Here is a 17,724-nt window from a genome sequence, read left to right on the forward strand (position 1 = left end):
ACAAACACTATTTGCTCAAAGGGAAACAAGAGGTACCCCAACTAAAGACCTAATCAAATGATTAGGTCTTTAGTTAGGGTACCTCTTGTTGCCCTTTGGGCAAATAGTGTTTGTTTAATTACCCCTACGCTGACCGGGTGTCACAATCAGAGGTTAGTGTCTGTGTTGTTGGGGGGTTGGGGGTCAGCTCTGTGGACTCTGCTTCATGACTAAAGCTAAAAATTCAGATTATATCAGAACGGCTGCAACCAGTAGTAAAAGTGAAACAGGTGGATTCATAATCTCCTTGCCTACATTATGCTGCTTTCAGATGAGGTAGCAAAAACCTACTGACAGGCTCCCTTAAGGGATCCAATCACCAGGATTTTCATATATAACCTAAAGCCAGTGCTATACTGGCACTATCAGGCTGATTCTCTATATACCTGTAGTGGTCAGGTCTTATGTTTAGGTTTTGAAATCCATGAAAGTAAAGTTTATAAAATTATCCGCTTCTTGAGTGACAGCAGCTGAGGATCAGATAATATCTGGGCGGGGGGGGGATTCATAGTTATTCCCTTCCCCCTGTTAGAATTAACATAAGTATTATACAATCAATTTAACTTTTCACTTCCAGGACCTGTGTGAAGTCATACCCATGTGACCAGAAGGAGTGGGGCATCAGCTGCCAAAGCTGATATCACGAAGCAACATTTTCCTATTGGCTGAGGCCCTGCCCCTTCTGGTCACATGGGTATGACCTCACCACAGGTCCTGGAAGTAACAAGTTACATCGATTGTATAATACTTATGCTAATTCTAACGGGGAGAGGGGATAACTATGAATACCCCCCCAGATATTATCTGATCCTCAGCTGCTGTCACTCAAGAAGCTGATGATTTTATAAAATTTACTTTCGTGGATTTCAAAACCTAAACATCTGAGGTGACCACTAAAGGTATGTATAGAATCAGCCTGATAGTGTCAGTATAGCACTGGCTTTAGGTTATATACGAACATCCGGGTGATTGGTTCCTTTAAAACTCATTCAGACATCAGCTTTTAATGTATGAGTTCTATTCGTGTTTTCAATGGATAGAACACATATTCTGTATATTTTAAGAGGCTGTTCACCTGTCTGTGTTTCTTTGAAAAAAAAAGTGGTTTGCAACAAAATCCAGAGATGTATCTGATTTTGATGCGAGCCATTGATCAGACTTGGTAATGCAAGTGTAAAGGATCTGTAAAATAAATCAGATAACTCTCAGAAGCCATTTTAGTTATATCCTACTGTTGTCTAATTTTCATCTTGAGAAAGCTTCTTGTAAGCGAATAACAAAATATATGAAATGATGGTAAAAACTGACTCATGGAGAAAACCCTTAAGAAAATCTGATACAAAATACTGAGGAGAATCAGCCATTTCTTTTGCCCAAGAGAAAAATCACTGACATCTGAATGAGCCCTTACTTGTCCCTTCAGATGTAAAATGATAATCAACAACACAATAGGGTACACATTAAATATTATATAGCACCTATAGTATATGATAATTTATCTGTCTATATTTCCCATCTTATAGGGGTATATCCATCTCATACATTTATGGCATGTCTGCAGAATGTGCCGTAGATTATTTCCCACTAATGGAACCCACGTCTATTTTGAGAATGTGGCCCTGATATCTGCCACTGTTAGTGGAGAGGCAGTTGGAATTCCCTTTCATTTAGATGGTAATTCCCATGACTTGTCCTCTGACCACACTGTGCAACGGATCCCCGATTTTGAGGTAGATGCACGTCTCATTGGTGGGACCTATATTTACTACACATTAAAGGGGTTCTCCAAGAAAGGTGATAAAATAAATAAAAATACTTTGAAAAATTAAACAGTTTTCTAAATACCTTTATTTATAAAATGTATGCTTTATCTAGTGCACTCTGTCAGGATTTTCAAGATGGCTGCTGTCATCTATATCAGTGTGCAGCGTGTCCTAGAGGACTTTTAGAGGACAGCATTAGTAAAGAGTATCTGTGAGACGGACATACTCCCAGCGCCGCACTAAAACTGTCAGGCTGACCGAGATGAATGTTCATTCTCAGTCAGATAAAGGAATGTGTCTATCTTCTCCTTTAGTCCACTCCAATCAGTGTCCTGTCAGGTTGACTGAACAGAGGAATGTGAGTTCACGATACCTGACACGACACTGCTTTGACCTGACGTATTTGGAGCAGATGTTCTTCACACAGCCCGTCCTACTGCGTGTCCTCTCTCATCCTTAAAATATGGTATGTAGTAAAACTGAAATGACAAAGAAGGGGGGGGGGGCGCAGATGGTGTCTTATCCGATGGTAACAGAAATAATTAAATTAGGTGCACTAACCTGGTGCGGTTTTATTACAGACATAGCCACTATAACCATGTGTTGAGAAAGGCTGCTGTAAAACCCAGGAAGATAGTGTTGGAGGAGATGGAAGAAAAGGGTTAATCCGCGCTGCCAGAAGAAGATCACTGAAGATCAATGGGGATTAAGATATATGATGTACATTATTGATTTTCATTCCTGAAGAAGGATTCATGCGGCTCCGAAATGCGTTGAACAATAAAATCAAATATCCTAATCCTCATTGATCTTCAGTGACCTTCTGGCAGCGTGGATTAACCCTTTTCTTCCATCTCCTCCAACGCATCTTAAAAATCCTGACAAAGTGCACTAGATAAAGCACAACGTTTTGCTAAATAAAGGTATTTAGAAAAAAAAAATATTTGAATGTGTATTACTTATTTATTTTATACAAGTAAAATATATCTTTGTACCGTGTTAGCCAGTAGAGATTAAAAAATTTTGTTTAAAAGAACTGAGAGTCCTCAGTGGTTGATACCTTTTAATGGCTAACTACTATGTGTTATACCATGCCTGATGAAGAGACCTGAGTAGTCTCGAAAGCTTGCAATTATTACCATCTTTTCAGTTAGCCATTAAAAGGTATCAACCACTGAGGACTCTCAGTTCTTTTAAACAAAATTTTTTATTTATTTTATAACACTTCTTGGAGAAAACCTTTAATGTTATATCTTTGAGATATGCCATAAATGTACAAGATGGGAAAACCTTTTTAAAGTGAACTAATCAAACAATATATACTGGTAAAGAGACCTTACTAGGAACCATAGGATAGTGATCTCCAACCTATGGCCCTCCAGCTGGTGTAAAATGACTACTCCCTATATGTCCAGACAGCAGGGAAACTGCGGATTAGACACCACAGAGTCAGTCGTAGTAGTGATCTATCGCCTGCTAATAAACCTTCATACTTTATTGATGCTAAAGTGCTAAAGTTCTGACAAGAAGAAATGACAGTAACAAGATGTGTATTCATTTGTACTGACCATTTATGAATGATATGAAAACAATTTCCCTCTACTACAGCTCCGATGTAAGATGAGTAAAATAACCATTAGTTCTAATTGCTAATCTCAAACTGCATGAGAATTACATATGGGTTAGCCATAAACTGACAAGTACTGAAGACACGAAGAAAGAAATTGTTTAGCAATATTAGGGAAAGCCAGAACTGTACATCCCGATTCAGAGGTTCCATTGATCACGAAGCAAGTCTTCTGAGAGCCTGCAGAGTAATATAAGCAAATAAGTCAACAATTCATCCTCTTCAAAGCAAACACAGTACAAACATCTGACACTTTACAACAGGGGTGGGGAACCTCCGGCCCGCGGGCCGTATGCGGCCCGCCATGACCTTTTCTGCGGCCCCCGGGCACATTCCACAGTCCACAGAGCTCGGGAGGCAGCAGCGTCTTGCTTGCTGCTGGCCCTTTAAACCCTGTATGGCTTACGTCCTCATGCTAGCGTGAGGACGTACTTTGTGGGTGGAGTTAGCGCTCAACTCGCTCTTTTTCCACAGAAGAGAAGCTACTACCTCAGCGTCCGACAGGTGTGTTTGTGCTCCCATGCCTGTGTGTGCCCCTGCACATCCCCACTGCAGCCTGTGCTCCGTGCAGCGTCCCGTCCTCCTTGTGCATTCCCACTGCAGCCTGTTCTCCGTGCAGTGTCCCGTCCTCCTCACTCTCCCCCACGGCAGCCTGTGCTCCTCACTCTCCCCCACGGCAGCCTGTGCTCCTCACTCTCCCCCACGGCAGCCTGTGCCCCTGTGGCCTCCCCACGGCAGCCTGTGCCCCTGTCGCCTCCACACTGCTGCCTATGCCCCTGCGGCCTCCACACTGCTGCCTGTGCCCCCCTGGTATGTCAGAACCCCTAGCAATGTCCTTATATTTCTCCCAGCCCTCCCAAGTGATATATAATCCTCCCCAGTGATATATAATCCTCCCCAGTGATATATAATCCTCCCCAGTGATATATAATCCTCCCCAGTGATATATAATCCTCCCCAGTGATATATAATCCTCCCCAGTGATGTCTAGTCCTCCCAGCCCTCCCCAGTGATGTCTAGTCCTCCCAGCCCTCCACAGTGATGTCTAGTCCTCCCAGCCCTCCCCAGTGATGTCTAGTCCTCCTAGCCCTCCCCAGTGATGTCTAGTCCTCCCAGCCCTCCCCAGTGATGTCTAGTCCTCCCAGCCCTCCCCAGTGATGTCTAGTCCTCCCAGCCCTCCCCAGTGATGTCTAGTCCTCCCAGCCCTCCCCAGTGATGTCTAGTCCTCCCAGCCCTCCCCAGTGATGTCTAGTCCTCCCAGTCCTCCACAGTGATGTCTAGTCCTCGCAGCCCTCCCCAGTGATGTCTAGTCCTCCCAGCCCTCCCCAGTGATGTCTAGTCCTCCCAGCCCTCCCCAGTGATGTCTAGTCCTCCCAGCCCTCCCCAGTGATGTCTAGTCCTCCCAGCCCTCCCCAGTGATGTCTAGTCCTCCCAGCCCTCCCCAGTGATGTCTAGTCCTCCCAGCCCTCCCCAGTGATGTCTAGTCCTCCCAGCCCTCCCCAGTGATGTCTAGTCCTCCCAGCCCTCCCCAGTGATGTCTAGTCCTCCCAGCCCTCCACAGTGATGTCTAGTCCTCCCAGCCCTCCCCAGTGATGTCTAGTCCTCCCAGCCCTCCCCAGTGATGTCTAGTCCTCCTAGCCCTCCCCAGTGATGTCTAGTCCTCCCAGCCCTTCCCAGTGATGTCTAGTCCTCCCAGCCCTCCCCAGTGATGTCTAGTCTTCCCAGCCCTCCCCAGTGATGTCTAGTCCTCCCAGCCCTCCCCAGTGATGTCTAGTCCTCCCAGCCCTCCCCAGTGATGTCTAGTCCTCCCAGCCCTCCACAGTGATGTCTAGTCCTCCCAGCCCTCCACAGTGATGTCTAGTCCTCCCAGCCCTCCCCAGTGATGTCTAGTCCTCCTAGCCCTCCCCAGTGATGTCTAGTCCTCCCAGCCCTCCCCAGTGATGTCTAGTCCTCCCAGCAATGTATATTCCTTCCAGCCCTCCCCAGTGATGTATATGCCCTCAGCATCTCCTGTGATGTATATGCCCTCAGCATCTCCTGTGATGTATATGCCCTCAGCATCTCCTGTGATGTATATGCCCTCAGCATCTCCTGTGATGTATATGCCCTCAGCATCTCCTGTGATGTATATGCCCTCAGCATCTCCTGTGATGTATTTACAGCAGTCCCAGCTGACACAAACGTGGAAAAACAGTTGTGAGAAGCAATAAGATCAATATTGAATAATATAGCCGCACCAAAAACAAGAAGCTTCAGCCGCCATGATGAGTTAATTGTTTGACTAAGTATAGCAGGGTAATTTTAAGTTGATAGTTTTGTGCGGCCCCCGAAGGTTGGTAGAAAATTCCAAATGGCCCTCGGCATTAAAAAGGTTCCCCACCCCTGCTTTACAAGGATATATTGTAAAATACTCATGTATATGCAATGTGCTTCATTTAACTATATACCTCACTGCCTGTTATATATGATAGGATTTCTCTAATAGAACCTTTAACCCTCAATTGGTGAGGTGAGATTTTTGTCACGCAACTGGTGATGTGGGGCTTCCTATACCCCAGTGTTTAGAAATCTCTAATTTTTACAGAAAATACAAAGATCACGTTTGCTTTAATATTTTTCTTATTGGCGATTGATTACACATGAGTATACCAAATTTTTGACACCCACAAGTATTGGAAAATGTAAAAAATTGTTTAAAAGAACTGAAGACCTCAGTGGTTGATACCTTTTAATGGCTAACTGAAAAGATGGTAATAATAGCAAGCTTTCGAGACTATTCAGGTCTCTTCTTCAGGCTAGATGCGGTACATTCTGGTATCCATTTTGATACAGGTAAAATATATCTTTGTACCGTGTTAGCCAGTAGAGATAGAGAGATAAAAATTCTTTTTTATCTCTACTGGCTAACACGGTGCAAAGATATATTTTACCGGAAAATGTAATACATTGATGATTCATACCAGCATTTTCCAATGAATGCCAGCTGAACAAACTTTCCCTGGGGTGTTGCAAAGCCCACCTCACCAGTTATGGGTTAATAGCATTTGGAGAATTTGGAACTTATTGCATCTCTATCTGGCATTGGAAGTACAGAAAATAGAACAAAAATAGAATTTGTACTATTCCGATGATATCAGATATCATATGTATGATACCATGGTAAGTAGCACACTCTCTTAGAGACTGTGGGCCCAATAAATCAAGACCGGTGTTGTTCACGCTGGTCTTGAGATGGGCTGGAGGCAGACGCTACTGATTCATGAAGAGGCGTATGACTGGATGAGTGGCGTGCACCTCTCCACAAATCCTACTTCAGTCCCTGCTGGAGTAAAATTTCTAGCATAGCTCGCCATGAATATGATGAGCATCGGCCAGTTGTGCCAGAATTATGCAACTTTTTAAAGCTTTTTACACCCCAGAATACTGGTGTAAAGCTTTGATGAATCGATCAATGTATATCTGCATGTATTTGCACATGAAATGTTTTCTTACCTCCTCTTGGGCATCCAATTCCAGATTTCGTGGCTCAATATCTGTGAATTCCAGTGGTTCTTTTGATTCTTGCATTAGTGAGATCTTAAGAAAAAAAAATTGTTTCAGATAAAAAATTTAGTATAAATATTATGATTGATTTTCTACATTAAGCAGACATTTGCTAAATGGATTCTTTAATAACTGGGCAGCACTGCGGTTAGGTTAGCGATTAGTAGTGGTGCTATGTAGGGTTGGGGTTCTGAGTACAAACCCCTTCAAGGACAATATCTGCAAGGAGTTTGTATATTGTTTCAGTATTTGTGTGGGTTTCCTCCATGATCTCTGGTTTTCTCCCACACTCCAAGGACAATACTGATAGAGGATTTAGATTGTGAGCTCCAATGGGGACAGTGATAATCATGTCTATGAAGCGCTGTGGAAATTAATGGTGCTGCATGAGAAAATAATTAAATAATTTGTCCTGGAATTTGTGAATCTTGGTTTAAAAACATAGTTATTTAATCCAGTGAGAAAATTTCTGAACTTTTGTCAAAATTTCACAACCAGTGTCTATGTATGCTATTTGGATCATAGATGGGGACCTGCTGTAAATGAAATATGCGGCAGCTTGTAACTTTCCTGACAGTAACAGCTAATAATCGGGACTTTTTGAAGACAAATCCATGGTGATGGACTGTTTTCTGGTGTGGCTGTATACTAAAAGGAGGTTGTCCAGTTAGTTCAACACCTTTAAAGGGAATTTAGCAAGTGAAAAAATGCTATTAATCTGCAGACATAGGGTTAATTTTTAATAATGTTTGGAACCTTCTCAGTGCCTGCACATCAAACCCTGCTACCACGAGAAAAATAAATGTATTCCCCTCCCGGCAGTGTTCAGGTTTCATTCATGGGAGCAGCACCAGCGTGGGTTCAGTCACTGCTCTATGTATCAAGAGCAGCGGCTGTAACCACCCCCGGCACTAACTGATGGCCAGGTCTTATACTGAGCAGCTGTCAGTCAATGAGGGTGGTGGTTACAGCTGTCGATACACAGAGCAGTGGTTGAACCTTCACAGACTCTGCCCTGTGACTGAATCCGGAACGCTGCCGAGGGGATAAAGTTAATTTCCTCCCAGCAGCGGGGTTTGATGTGCAGGCACCGAGCAGGTTCCAAACGCTATTAACCTGCAGATTAACCCCATATCTGCAGGCTAATAGCGATTTTTCACGTGACAGGTTCCCTTTATTTAGATTGTACTCCTAATATATAGTGTGGAATACATCAAAACTGGATAAACTTTGTATCAATATTTTTATTAATTAATTTAACCATTTATTCTATATATATATAAAAACTATTCTGAATTACTTTATTCACTAGTGAGCATAGTAATGAAATTAAGGGGGTTGTTCGGGACTTTATAATTGATGATCCATCATACAGTATATCATCAATACGAAATTGGTGGAGGTCCAACATTCAGCACCCCAACAAATCAGCTGACATCTGCTGCCGGAGCAGTGTTCAGCTTATGGATAGAAGTACTGGATGTTGGCCCCCAAAAATAACATTCTCAAACAACCCCTTTATATTCTCAAACAAAGCGTCATCAGACAGGAAGCAGGGGGAAAAAAATCAATAGTTGTTAGATAGTGTAGTCAGAGAAGGATAGTTTTGAATGCAGTCATATTAGAAATTAGATTGGGACAATAAATAGACAGGGCTTTAGATTGAAATTTGTTCAGCCTTTGGACCACCCCTTTAACTTCCCTGTAGCGCCACTACGGGTAAATGACGCATTAAACAAAGTCAGTTCTAAAGAATAGTTTTGTATAATGCAGGACAAGTTCTCCTGAGTGATAAATGTTCCCTATTACTGTACATGTCTACAAGTGATGAAGATCCAGAACAAAGGACTCTATACGCTATTAACTAGAATACCCTAATACAGAAATAGATTTAGTTACTGGATTGATGCTTATTCTCTATTCCACACAATTTCCGTGTATGTCACAGAACCTAATCCAGAAAAGATCTATTATCCACCACATTTCCTTTACCTTCTCCATTAGCGGATCGTGTCCGTCACTGAACTTTCTCTTATCTTCTATATATAACACTGCGTCATGAATAGTCAAGAAGAAAATGTCTGGCTTGATTTGGTCATCGAAAAAGAGACATTCTTCAAATTTTTTATACACGTTATCTATTACAAGATAAGAAGAAACATATTTTACTCATTGTACAACAGCTTTATGTAATAAATATGATTTTTGACAAATAGTGCCATATATGAAAAATAAGTAATAGATTGATTTACCATCACACGCTGCAATGTAGACATCTACATCAATCCTTTTGAATTCTTTGTATATCTGAAATATGAAAAAGCTGCTTAAAAACTGAAGTTAGATGCAGAGAAGAGCAAAAACAGGGGTATTATTAGACCAAGTCATAAATAAGAAGGGGAAAAGAAAGTACATAGCTGAAAACAATTGTTACTAGACTATATGGCAGACTGATCAGTGGCGGACACAGAAAAGGGCCAAGGTGCAAGAAGGGTGCTGACTTGGAGGGGGAAATTGTCACCCTTAACTCTAGTGCCCCTGCGTGGATGCACCAATGATATGTCTGCCCCTGATATAATTGTCCTCTTGGCATTCAGAAATCAGTACATTAAGGAATAGCTAGATCTTGTACAACATATTTTTTTTAGATTTCTTCCAACACAGACATTACAGATAAATACTTCCAATTTATGTGGCGGAATAAGGGTAAATGAGGTAACATCTTATTAGAAGAATATTATTGGAGAAAATGGGACGGTATCGGGGGAGGGGGAAGTATTCCTAACAATGAAAAATAAGAGAACTCTTTATGATTTATGAATATAATACTAAATAACACAGTAAATTACTGATGTACATTTTACTAAATGAGATCAATACGTATCATCTGTGCTCGTATTCCACAATCAATGATATGGAGTTTAATACTTAATGTAAAGTAACTGGGGGGATAGATAGGGGCGGTTATAGGGAAATAGCTAAATGTTAAATATGATTTTTCAGATTTGGCAGGCACTTTCAATTCCTGCAAACTGTTTTAGGTCCAGGGCCTGAGACCAATACTGATCGCTCAATAAACCCCAGAACATTGTGGAGCTCAGCAAACCGGAGAACATACACAAACCAAAATATGGATTCAACAGAAAGTATCGGTTACTATGCTTTCCATTGAATCTGTACACTGCTCCGTGTGTATGCTCCTGTTAGCTGAGGTGTGCAATGTTTCGGTGTCCTTTGAGCGATTTGTAAATAGTAGTGAGCGAGTGATCTAGAGATATGCACACACACCAGCTTGTCATATCAGTGGGAAGTATAAAATAAGTGACTAGAGTCAATAGATATTGTAAAAATATCGACAACACAAAAGTTGAATTAAGCCAGGAAATTAGAATTTCGCTTACCACTTTTAATGATCTTACAGCCACCACATCTAGAAAGGTTATTTGTCCAAAATCAAAAATCAGGCTGTGAATTGTGACTTTTGGAACAGACACTTTAACTGGCAGCTCTGAACTCCAGTCTACTTGGACTTCCACATTTTTCACTTCTGTGTTCTCTTCTTTATCTGGGTCTTCAATATCATCATCTGGCTCAAACCCTTCATTATCTGTGCCCATATCACTGATGATGCCATTCTAAAAAGGAATAGGGGAGTGACTTTATGTGATGCAGGTAAGGATAAATGACAAATAATGGCGCTTTCATTTTGTACAATAACTCCAAGTAGAACCTACTGTGATAAAACTGACCCCAAAGTTGGTTGATAAGTCAATCAGCAATAAGGGGAAGTAGATCCTTGCTCTAACTTTATCATTGTAAAGTAGATCCACAGTAATAATAGGGGTTTTTTTTATAATGGACACATTGTGTGACATGGTTAATATATTTGGTTACATAGCATTAAGCATATGGCGCTACTATGTAAATATTTTAACACAATCAGAAACAAGGTTTCAAAAAATGAGTATAAAAGCTCTTCATTTATTGTATATTAATTAAAATACAAAACAATATACTACAATACAATATTATATCAAAAGCAAGAAGGCAAGTGCCTCCTGATGAAGTAGTAGCACGAAACACGTGTCGAGGCAACAGGGTCTGACTGAATACCTTTTTTGCACTAAGTTAATTTTCTTTATATTTAATGTGTTATTTTAAACATATTTATCAGCTGATAATTTATTATACCACTAGCTGATGTTAGAATTCAATTCTGGAATAATATATAATTTTAGTGTTGCTAAATATAAATATTAAAAGCTTACTGATTTTTATTATAAGTGCAGGTATATTACGTTTTACTAAACACATTTTCGCACTAATTAAGTTTTTTTTACAATTTTTTCTTATAATTAGTCCGACATTTTGAATATATTTATGTGAAGATAATTTATTCTACCACTAGATAGTGTAAAGGGTACTTTGCACGCTGTGACATCGCTAGCCGATTGTAGCGATGCCGAGCGCGATAGTACCCGCCCCCGTCGCAGATGCGATATCTTGTGATAGCTGCCGTAGCGAACATTATCTCTACAGCAGCTTCACACGAACTTACCTGCCCTGCGACGTCGCTTTGGCCGGCGACCCGCCTCCTTCCTAAGGGAGCGGGTCGTGCGGCGTCACAGCGATGGCAGGCGGCCAATAGAAGCGGAGGGGCGGAGATGAGCGAGACTTAAACATCCCGCCCACCTCCTTCTTTCCTCATTGCAGGCGGGACACAAGTAAGGAGATGTTCCTCGCTCCTGCGGCTTCATACACAGCGATGTGTGCTGCCGCAGTAACGAGGAACAACATCGTACCTGTCGCTGCAGCAAAATTATGGAAATGACCAACACTACACAGATCACCGATTTTCGACGCTTTTGCGATCGTTTATCGGTGCTTCTAGGCTTTACACGTTGTGACGTCGTTACCGGCACCGGATGTGCGTCACTAACTAATAATTAATAAAAACTTACTGATTTTTACTATAACTGCAGGTTTATTACGGTTTACAGACTTGATGGATTGGCAATCTTGCTTTTGATATAATATTGTATTGTAGTATATTGTTTTGTATTTTAATTAATATACAATAAATTAAGAGCTTTTATACACATTTTTTGAAACCTTGTTTCTGATTGTGTTATTGGTTAAGGAGTTTAGCTCAGTATTTTATGATATTAATGAATAATTGATTGTATGTAAATATTTTGTAGTCATTTACAAAATATATATTAAATAATTAAAAATAAAAAAATGTTACTACAGCCCTCTTGGAGGAAATGAGTGATATCTAGTATTCCTATCATCTATTTGGTTATGCAGTATATTAGCTGAGATAAAGCTTTTTTATAAACGATAATAAAAGATCCACAGAAACAAACTTACCTTAGTTGCTCTTAGTTTTCCTTTCTTAATAAGCTCATTTATCTTCCTCAGGGCTTTAGTCCGCTTATTAAAAACTTTGACAGAATCAAATCCAACCTATGATGAAATTTACATGATTTATACTAACTCCATAGCAGATGACCAATAGTAGTATTATTATGTAAATCATTTTAAGAGATGAATACAGATATAAATGAACTCACAATTTTTTGAATGCCATTCTTTAGTCCATCAACATTACCATAGAAAATACCACTAGTAAACCGAACAATTTTAAATCCTTCTGGTTCCACAACCTGAGAAAAAGAAAAAGATATGTTACAGCTGTATTTTAGTGGCCATTGATTGACTGCTTGCACATTAGTCAGACTCTAAAATGACAACCAATCAGTGGCTCCTAAAAGGCATTAAGCCAACGCATTACAGAAAAATGCTCTTTGTGACAGTAAGAACATTTTTCTGAAACTTGTTTTTTGCCTCTTCCAGGCCACTGTACAGTTCAGTTAGTTACATTACACACTGTGTCCAGGAACCCACATTTGTGGTTGCAAGGAGAGCAGCCGGCCGGGGCACACAGGTGATATGTCATGCCTTGGGTTTGAGGCTCGATCCAGTGACCTTTTGCTACTTGGTAAGTTTCCTTCCCTGCTGAGCCACACCCGGGTCTGTCTATGTCCAAATGCTGATGGATGTTTTATCTGTGCTTTTCCTTCTTTGGTTTGAGGTTGTCAGAAGTTTCCACAATCTTAATTTGTCTCTGTCCTATCACATTACGGGTGGGGCTTTTTATACTGTTCTTGCTCTAGCCTTCTCTGCAGGCTAGACTTCCAGGTGGATTACTGATAAGGAGTTCCAGCCCTGTTGCTAGGGATTTTGCCTGTTAGGCAGAGATCAGTGTTTTGTTACCCTTAGTTTTCTTATTTGCCTTCCCAACACCTTACGTCTTTGCTCTGTTAAGTTGGTGGGAGGTTTCCCTTTTTTACTGTTTTCATTCTCCTTTTTTCCAGTTGTGCACGGATTTTATGTTTCCTCACCTCAGGTCTCCATCCATCTCTGCACGCTTGCCTTATCCTGATTTGTAGTGCATAGCAACCCCCTCTTTTTCTCCAGGAGGTATGTGATACAACTCGATGGCCTTTAGGCAGACAGGTCCGAGAGGTTGGCTTCTAGTTGTGCAGCTAGGGATTTTTAGTCTGTGCAGAAACCATTAGGATGGTGTGCAACTAAGGATACTAGTCCGTAGAGGAACCAGTAGGTTGTGGGTGCAGCTGCAGTTTGATAGGCTTTGTTTTCCCTTGACCCATGTTGGAATACGAATGTTCATAACATGATGTAGCACTATGCGTGTAGAGGATTCATTCATGACACCATTCAGAATAGATCAGACTCAAATACAAGAACCTCTTGGATCTATCGGCCTTTGTCTCCGGTTAGTCGCTTTTGAAAATCAAATAGATCACTCATCCCTACATACGGAGGAGTCAGGATAAACAAATACAAGTGAGAATGCTATCATTTTGTTTATCCTTCCATCTAAAATTGCCACACAGGCTTTTATATTGTCCAATTTGCTTATTTGATACAATCCGGATTTAGATCAACATTTTAATTCTTCTTTCACCCATGGTTAGTGCAGCATCATTTCTGTTTATTTATCTTTTACTGAAAACAGTTTTCACATTTATAAAATTCATTTTTACTTACAGTTTTGTATTTTTTAACTTCCTTGTAGATTTCTGTTCCTGGGACGTTTCCAAGTCCACCACATGAGGGGCTAGGACAAAAACATATTAAAGATAAAGCACAATAAATACTTAATTGTGAAATATAAACTTACTTGGAATTATCTATAACAGTAGCAATTGCTTGATAAGAAATTCACTAATACACTAAAGGCTACTTTACACACTGCGATATCGGTCCCGATATCGCTAGTGTGCGTACCCGCCCCCATCTGTTGCGCGACACGGGCATATCGCTGCCCGTGGCGCACAACATCGCCCAGAGCCGTCACACATACTTACCTGTCCGGCGACGTCGCTGTGACCGGCGAACCGCCTCCTTTCTAAGGGGGCGGTCCGTGCGGCGTCACAGCGACGTCACTGAACCGCCGCCCAAACGCAGCGGAGGGGCGGAGATGAGCGGGACGTAACATCCCGCCCACCTCCTTCCTTCCGCATAGCGGCCGGGAGGCAGGTAGGGAGACGTTCCTCGCTCCTGCGGCGTCACACGCAGCGATGTGTGATGCCGCAGGAACAAGGAACAACCTCGTTACTGCTGAAGTAACGATAATTGGGAATGGACCCCCGTGTCGCCGATTAGCGATTTTTCACTGTTTTGCAACAATGCAAAATCGCTAATCGATGTCACACGCAACGGCATCGCTAATGCGGCCGGATGTGCGTCACGAATTCCGTGACCCCAACGACTCCGCATTAGCGATGTCGTAGCGTGTAAAGCCCGCTTTATAGAATGTACTAGTGGATTTAGTGTATAAATATATAGACTAGTGTATAACATGCTCCAAAAAAAAAGAGCATTTACACTAGGGACTATACTGAATCTCCACTATTGCTTATCGATAAGCATATTTAGCTTACTGGAATCTTAATTAAAAGACATACTTACAACTGAACTCGTAGAACAACGGTTAGTAATCCAAATACTAAGCCGGCCAACAATCCCAGGTCAAGTCCCAATAGGATGGACGCAATACATGTGAATACCCAGATTACCTAAACAAAAAAGCATTTTTTATATTGTTGCTTGGAAAGAAATCTGTAGACCATTAAGATTGTCTTGTAGACTGAAGGAGCAAAATATGCCGCATATGAACATTAGCTGGTCTGTGCCATGGTTGCATTTTCTTCAGCTGCCACCCGGCCTCTATAGTCTTAATTATCGTGGTTATCTCTTATTAGAGGAGAATGCGCATGCTCAGTTGAATGCATTGTTTCAGCTACAGGAGCAGTAAGTCTTTTGAACCCGGTGTACACCTTAAAAACACGGAGCACAGCACATGCGCAGGGTCACGGAGCCCTCTGAACAGTCTATGTCAGTCAACTAGATGGAGACAGAGGCCTTTTAAAACAGGGGATCTCAAACTCGGCAAGGTAAATGGGCTGCACATATAAAAAAATGTTACTTGACAATCTGGATTCCTTGTGGACGAGATGTTTCTTTTTCTCTATACAACTTTTTTATTCCTTTTTTTATTCCTTTTTTTGTGTGTCAATATATTAAAAAAAACTAAATTTTTCCCTTTTTTATTTAATTTGTTGCCTGTTTATTGTATGGGTTATGGAACGGTTTTACAGCTTTGGTCGTTCAGAACGCAGCTAGACTAAACTTTAACTTTTTTTTGTATACTGTAGGTTTTACATAAAACAGCAGTTTTAGTGGCAAAATGTTCCATCATTTTTTCATACGTTATTTAATTTTTACATATTTTACCGTTTTTTTCCTCTTTTTTTAATTAGCCATTATATCTAGGATTTTAACTGTTACTTGCTTGATCGCTGATATAATATAATATCCTGTGAAACGTCTCTACTGCAGGATATTAAAGCTGTAAATTTTACACTGACATTTCAACTGTTAGACCCTTCTTATTATGGGTCCTTAAAGGCCACCATAGCTGGCTGACTCGAAAGCTATTACTTGGCCTTGGACACCTCACAATTGTCAGGTTACAGTAGGCTTAAAGAGGGAACGTACTCCCTAAAGTAATCACTTAAATACTGCCGTCACTATTGCAACTGAAAGAGGGTAAACATCCATGATTGGTGCTAATAACGAATCTGACCATTGCAACAAGTTGTCAGCTATGATATACAATTGACTCTGCTGATGAGCTGGTGCCATCCTAGCAGCTTACATGTACGGCAAATTTAAGGAAGTCATCTCCCGTTGTGCTATACATGTATGGCAGATATCAGGAAGGGGTTAAAAAAATCCTACACTCCATATCCACCCACCACCGGTGATTCAGTAGTGTGGAGGGGGGGGAGAACACCTCCACTCTTGACACCCTGCTCTGGTGTGATGTCATTAAGGGGTGCCTGTGCGCTATTCCTTTGGCCTGCTGTCACGAGGATGTCTTAAGGCTACTTTACACACTGCGATATCGGTCCCGATATCGCTAGCGTGGGTACCCGCCCCCATCTGTTGTGCGACATGGGCAAATCGCTGCCCGTGCCGCACAACATCGCGCAGACCCGTCACACATACTTACCTGCCCGGCGACGTCGCTGTGACTGGCGAACCGCCTCCTTTCTAAAAGGGCGGTCCGTGCGGCGTCACAGCGACGTCACTGAGCGGCCGCCCAATAGAAGCGGAGGGGCGGAGATAAGTGGCCGGAACATCCCGCCCACCTCCTTCCATCCTCATAGCGGCCGGGAGGCAGGTAAGGAGAGGTTCCTCGTTTCTGTGGTGTCACACGTACTGATGTGTGCTGCCGCAGGAGCGACGAACTACATCGTTACTGCTGCAGTAACGATAATCGAGAATGGACCCCCATGTCACCGATGAGCAATTTTGCACGTTTTTGCAGCGATGCAAAATCGCTCATCGGTGTCACACGCAGCAACATCGCTAATGCGGCCGGATGTGCGTCACAAATTCCGTGACCCCAACGACTCCGCATTAGCGATGTCGCAGCGTGTAAAGCCCCCTTTAGGAGCTCTAGTGGCCTGCAGATAACAGCTGGACACGTGTTTAAGACCCCTGCTTGTAAAGCTCAATCTAGGAAGTGACTTTGTATCTATTGATATGAAATAGCTGTTATATCTTTTTTTATGAAAAAAAGTGTATCTTTATTTTTTAGCTTTTAACACACCACAACTGGAAAATGTCACATTTTGTTATACTTACAGAGTCCCACTTGTTCTGTCTCCATAAACGGGGTATATCAAAAACTTGCCAGAACATCCCTTTAAGATTTGCTATGACGATGGCGGCCAACACTGACTGTAATGAGACGCATTAGTTAGCAATGTTCTTCTAAGCATAAACTATAATTAAATAGCACTACAGTACATTGTTCTCAGAAGCAATTATTTTGTGACGTTAACTATTGGTCAAGAGTATATTTACATATCAGTAACCACCCTGTTTAGGTGTCAGCTTTACAATTTATGATTGTAATATGTTAGTTTTATCATAACACTATAATAAGATAGTACTTGGAGCACTTGAAGGAAAATCCGTTTCCTTAAAATGAGTGTATCTTGTATGTTACGTTACAAGTTTTGTATAATACCGTAAATTACGCTGCAAAAAATGCTCTAGGATTACATTGCATAGTTTGCAACTACATTACATTACAGCACAGAACTTGCTTGTATTAGAAGAGTATTACAGTGAATAGTGATCTGATAT

At 41.5% G+C, this 17,724-nt stretch overlaps 1 protein-coding gene across 1 annotated transcript in view; it reads right to left on the reverse strand.

The window, feature by feature from the left end:
- Positions 1-977: 977 nt before the first annotated feature.
- The window catches only part of LOC142303618 (pendrin-like), a 37,566-nt gene continuing 20,819 nt past the window's right edge, over positions 978-17,724 (reverse strand). The window contains exons 11-20 of the mRNA XM_075345145.1: positions 17,218-17,313; positions 14,974-15,080; positions 14,050-14,119; positions 12,549-12,641; positions 12,346-12,441; positions 10,374-10,607; positions 9,225-9,279; positions 8,965-9,110; positions 6,922-7,005; positions 978-3,609 (exon numbers count right to left, since the gene is read on the reverse strand). Coding sequence (XP_075201260.1) covers positions 3,586-3,609; positions 6,922-7,005; positions 8,965-9,110; positions 9,225-9,279; positions 10,374-10,607; positions 12,346-12,441; positions 12,549-12,641; positions 14,050-14,119; positions 14,974-15,080; positions 17,218-17,313 — 1,005 coding nt within the window. The 3' untranslated portion in view covers positions 978-3,585. The remainder of the gene's footprint in view (positions 3,610-6,921; positions 7,006-8,964; positions 9,111-9,224; positions 9,280-10,373; positions 10,608-12,345; positions 12,442-12,548; positions 12,642-14,049; positions 14,120-14,973; positions 15,081-17,217; positions 17,314-17,724) is intronic.

The sequence above is a fragment of the Anomaloglossus baeobatrachus genome, chromosome 4 (assembly GCF_048569485.1).
Source record: "Anomaloglossus baeobatrachus isolate aAnoBae1 chromosome 4, aAnoBae1.hap1, whole genome shotgun sequence".
NCBI classification, from domain to species: domain Eukaryota; kingdom Metazoa; phylum Chordata; class Amphibia; order Anura; family Aromobatidae; genus Anomaloglossus; species Anomaloglossus baeobatrachus.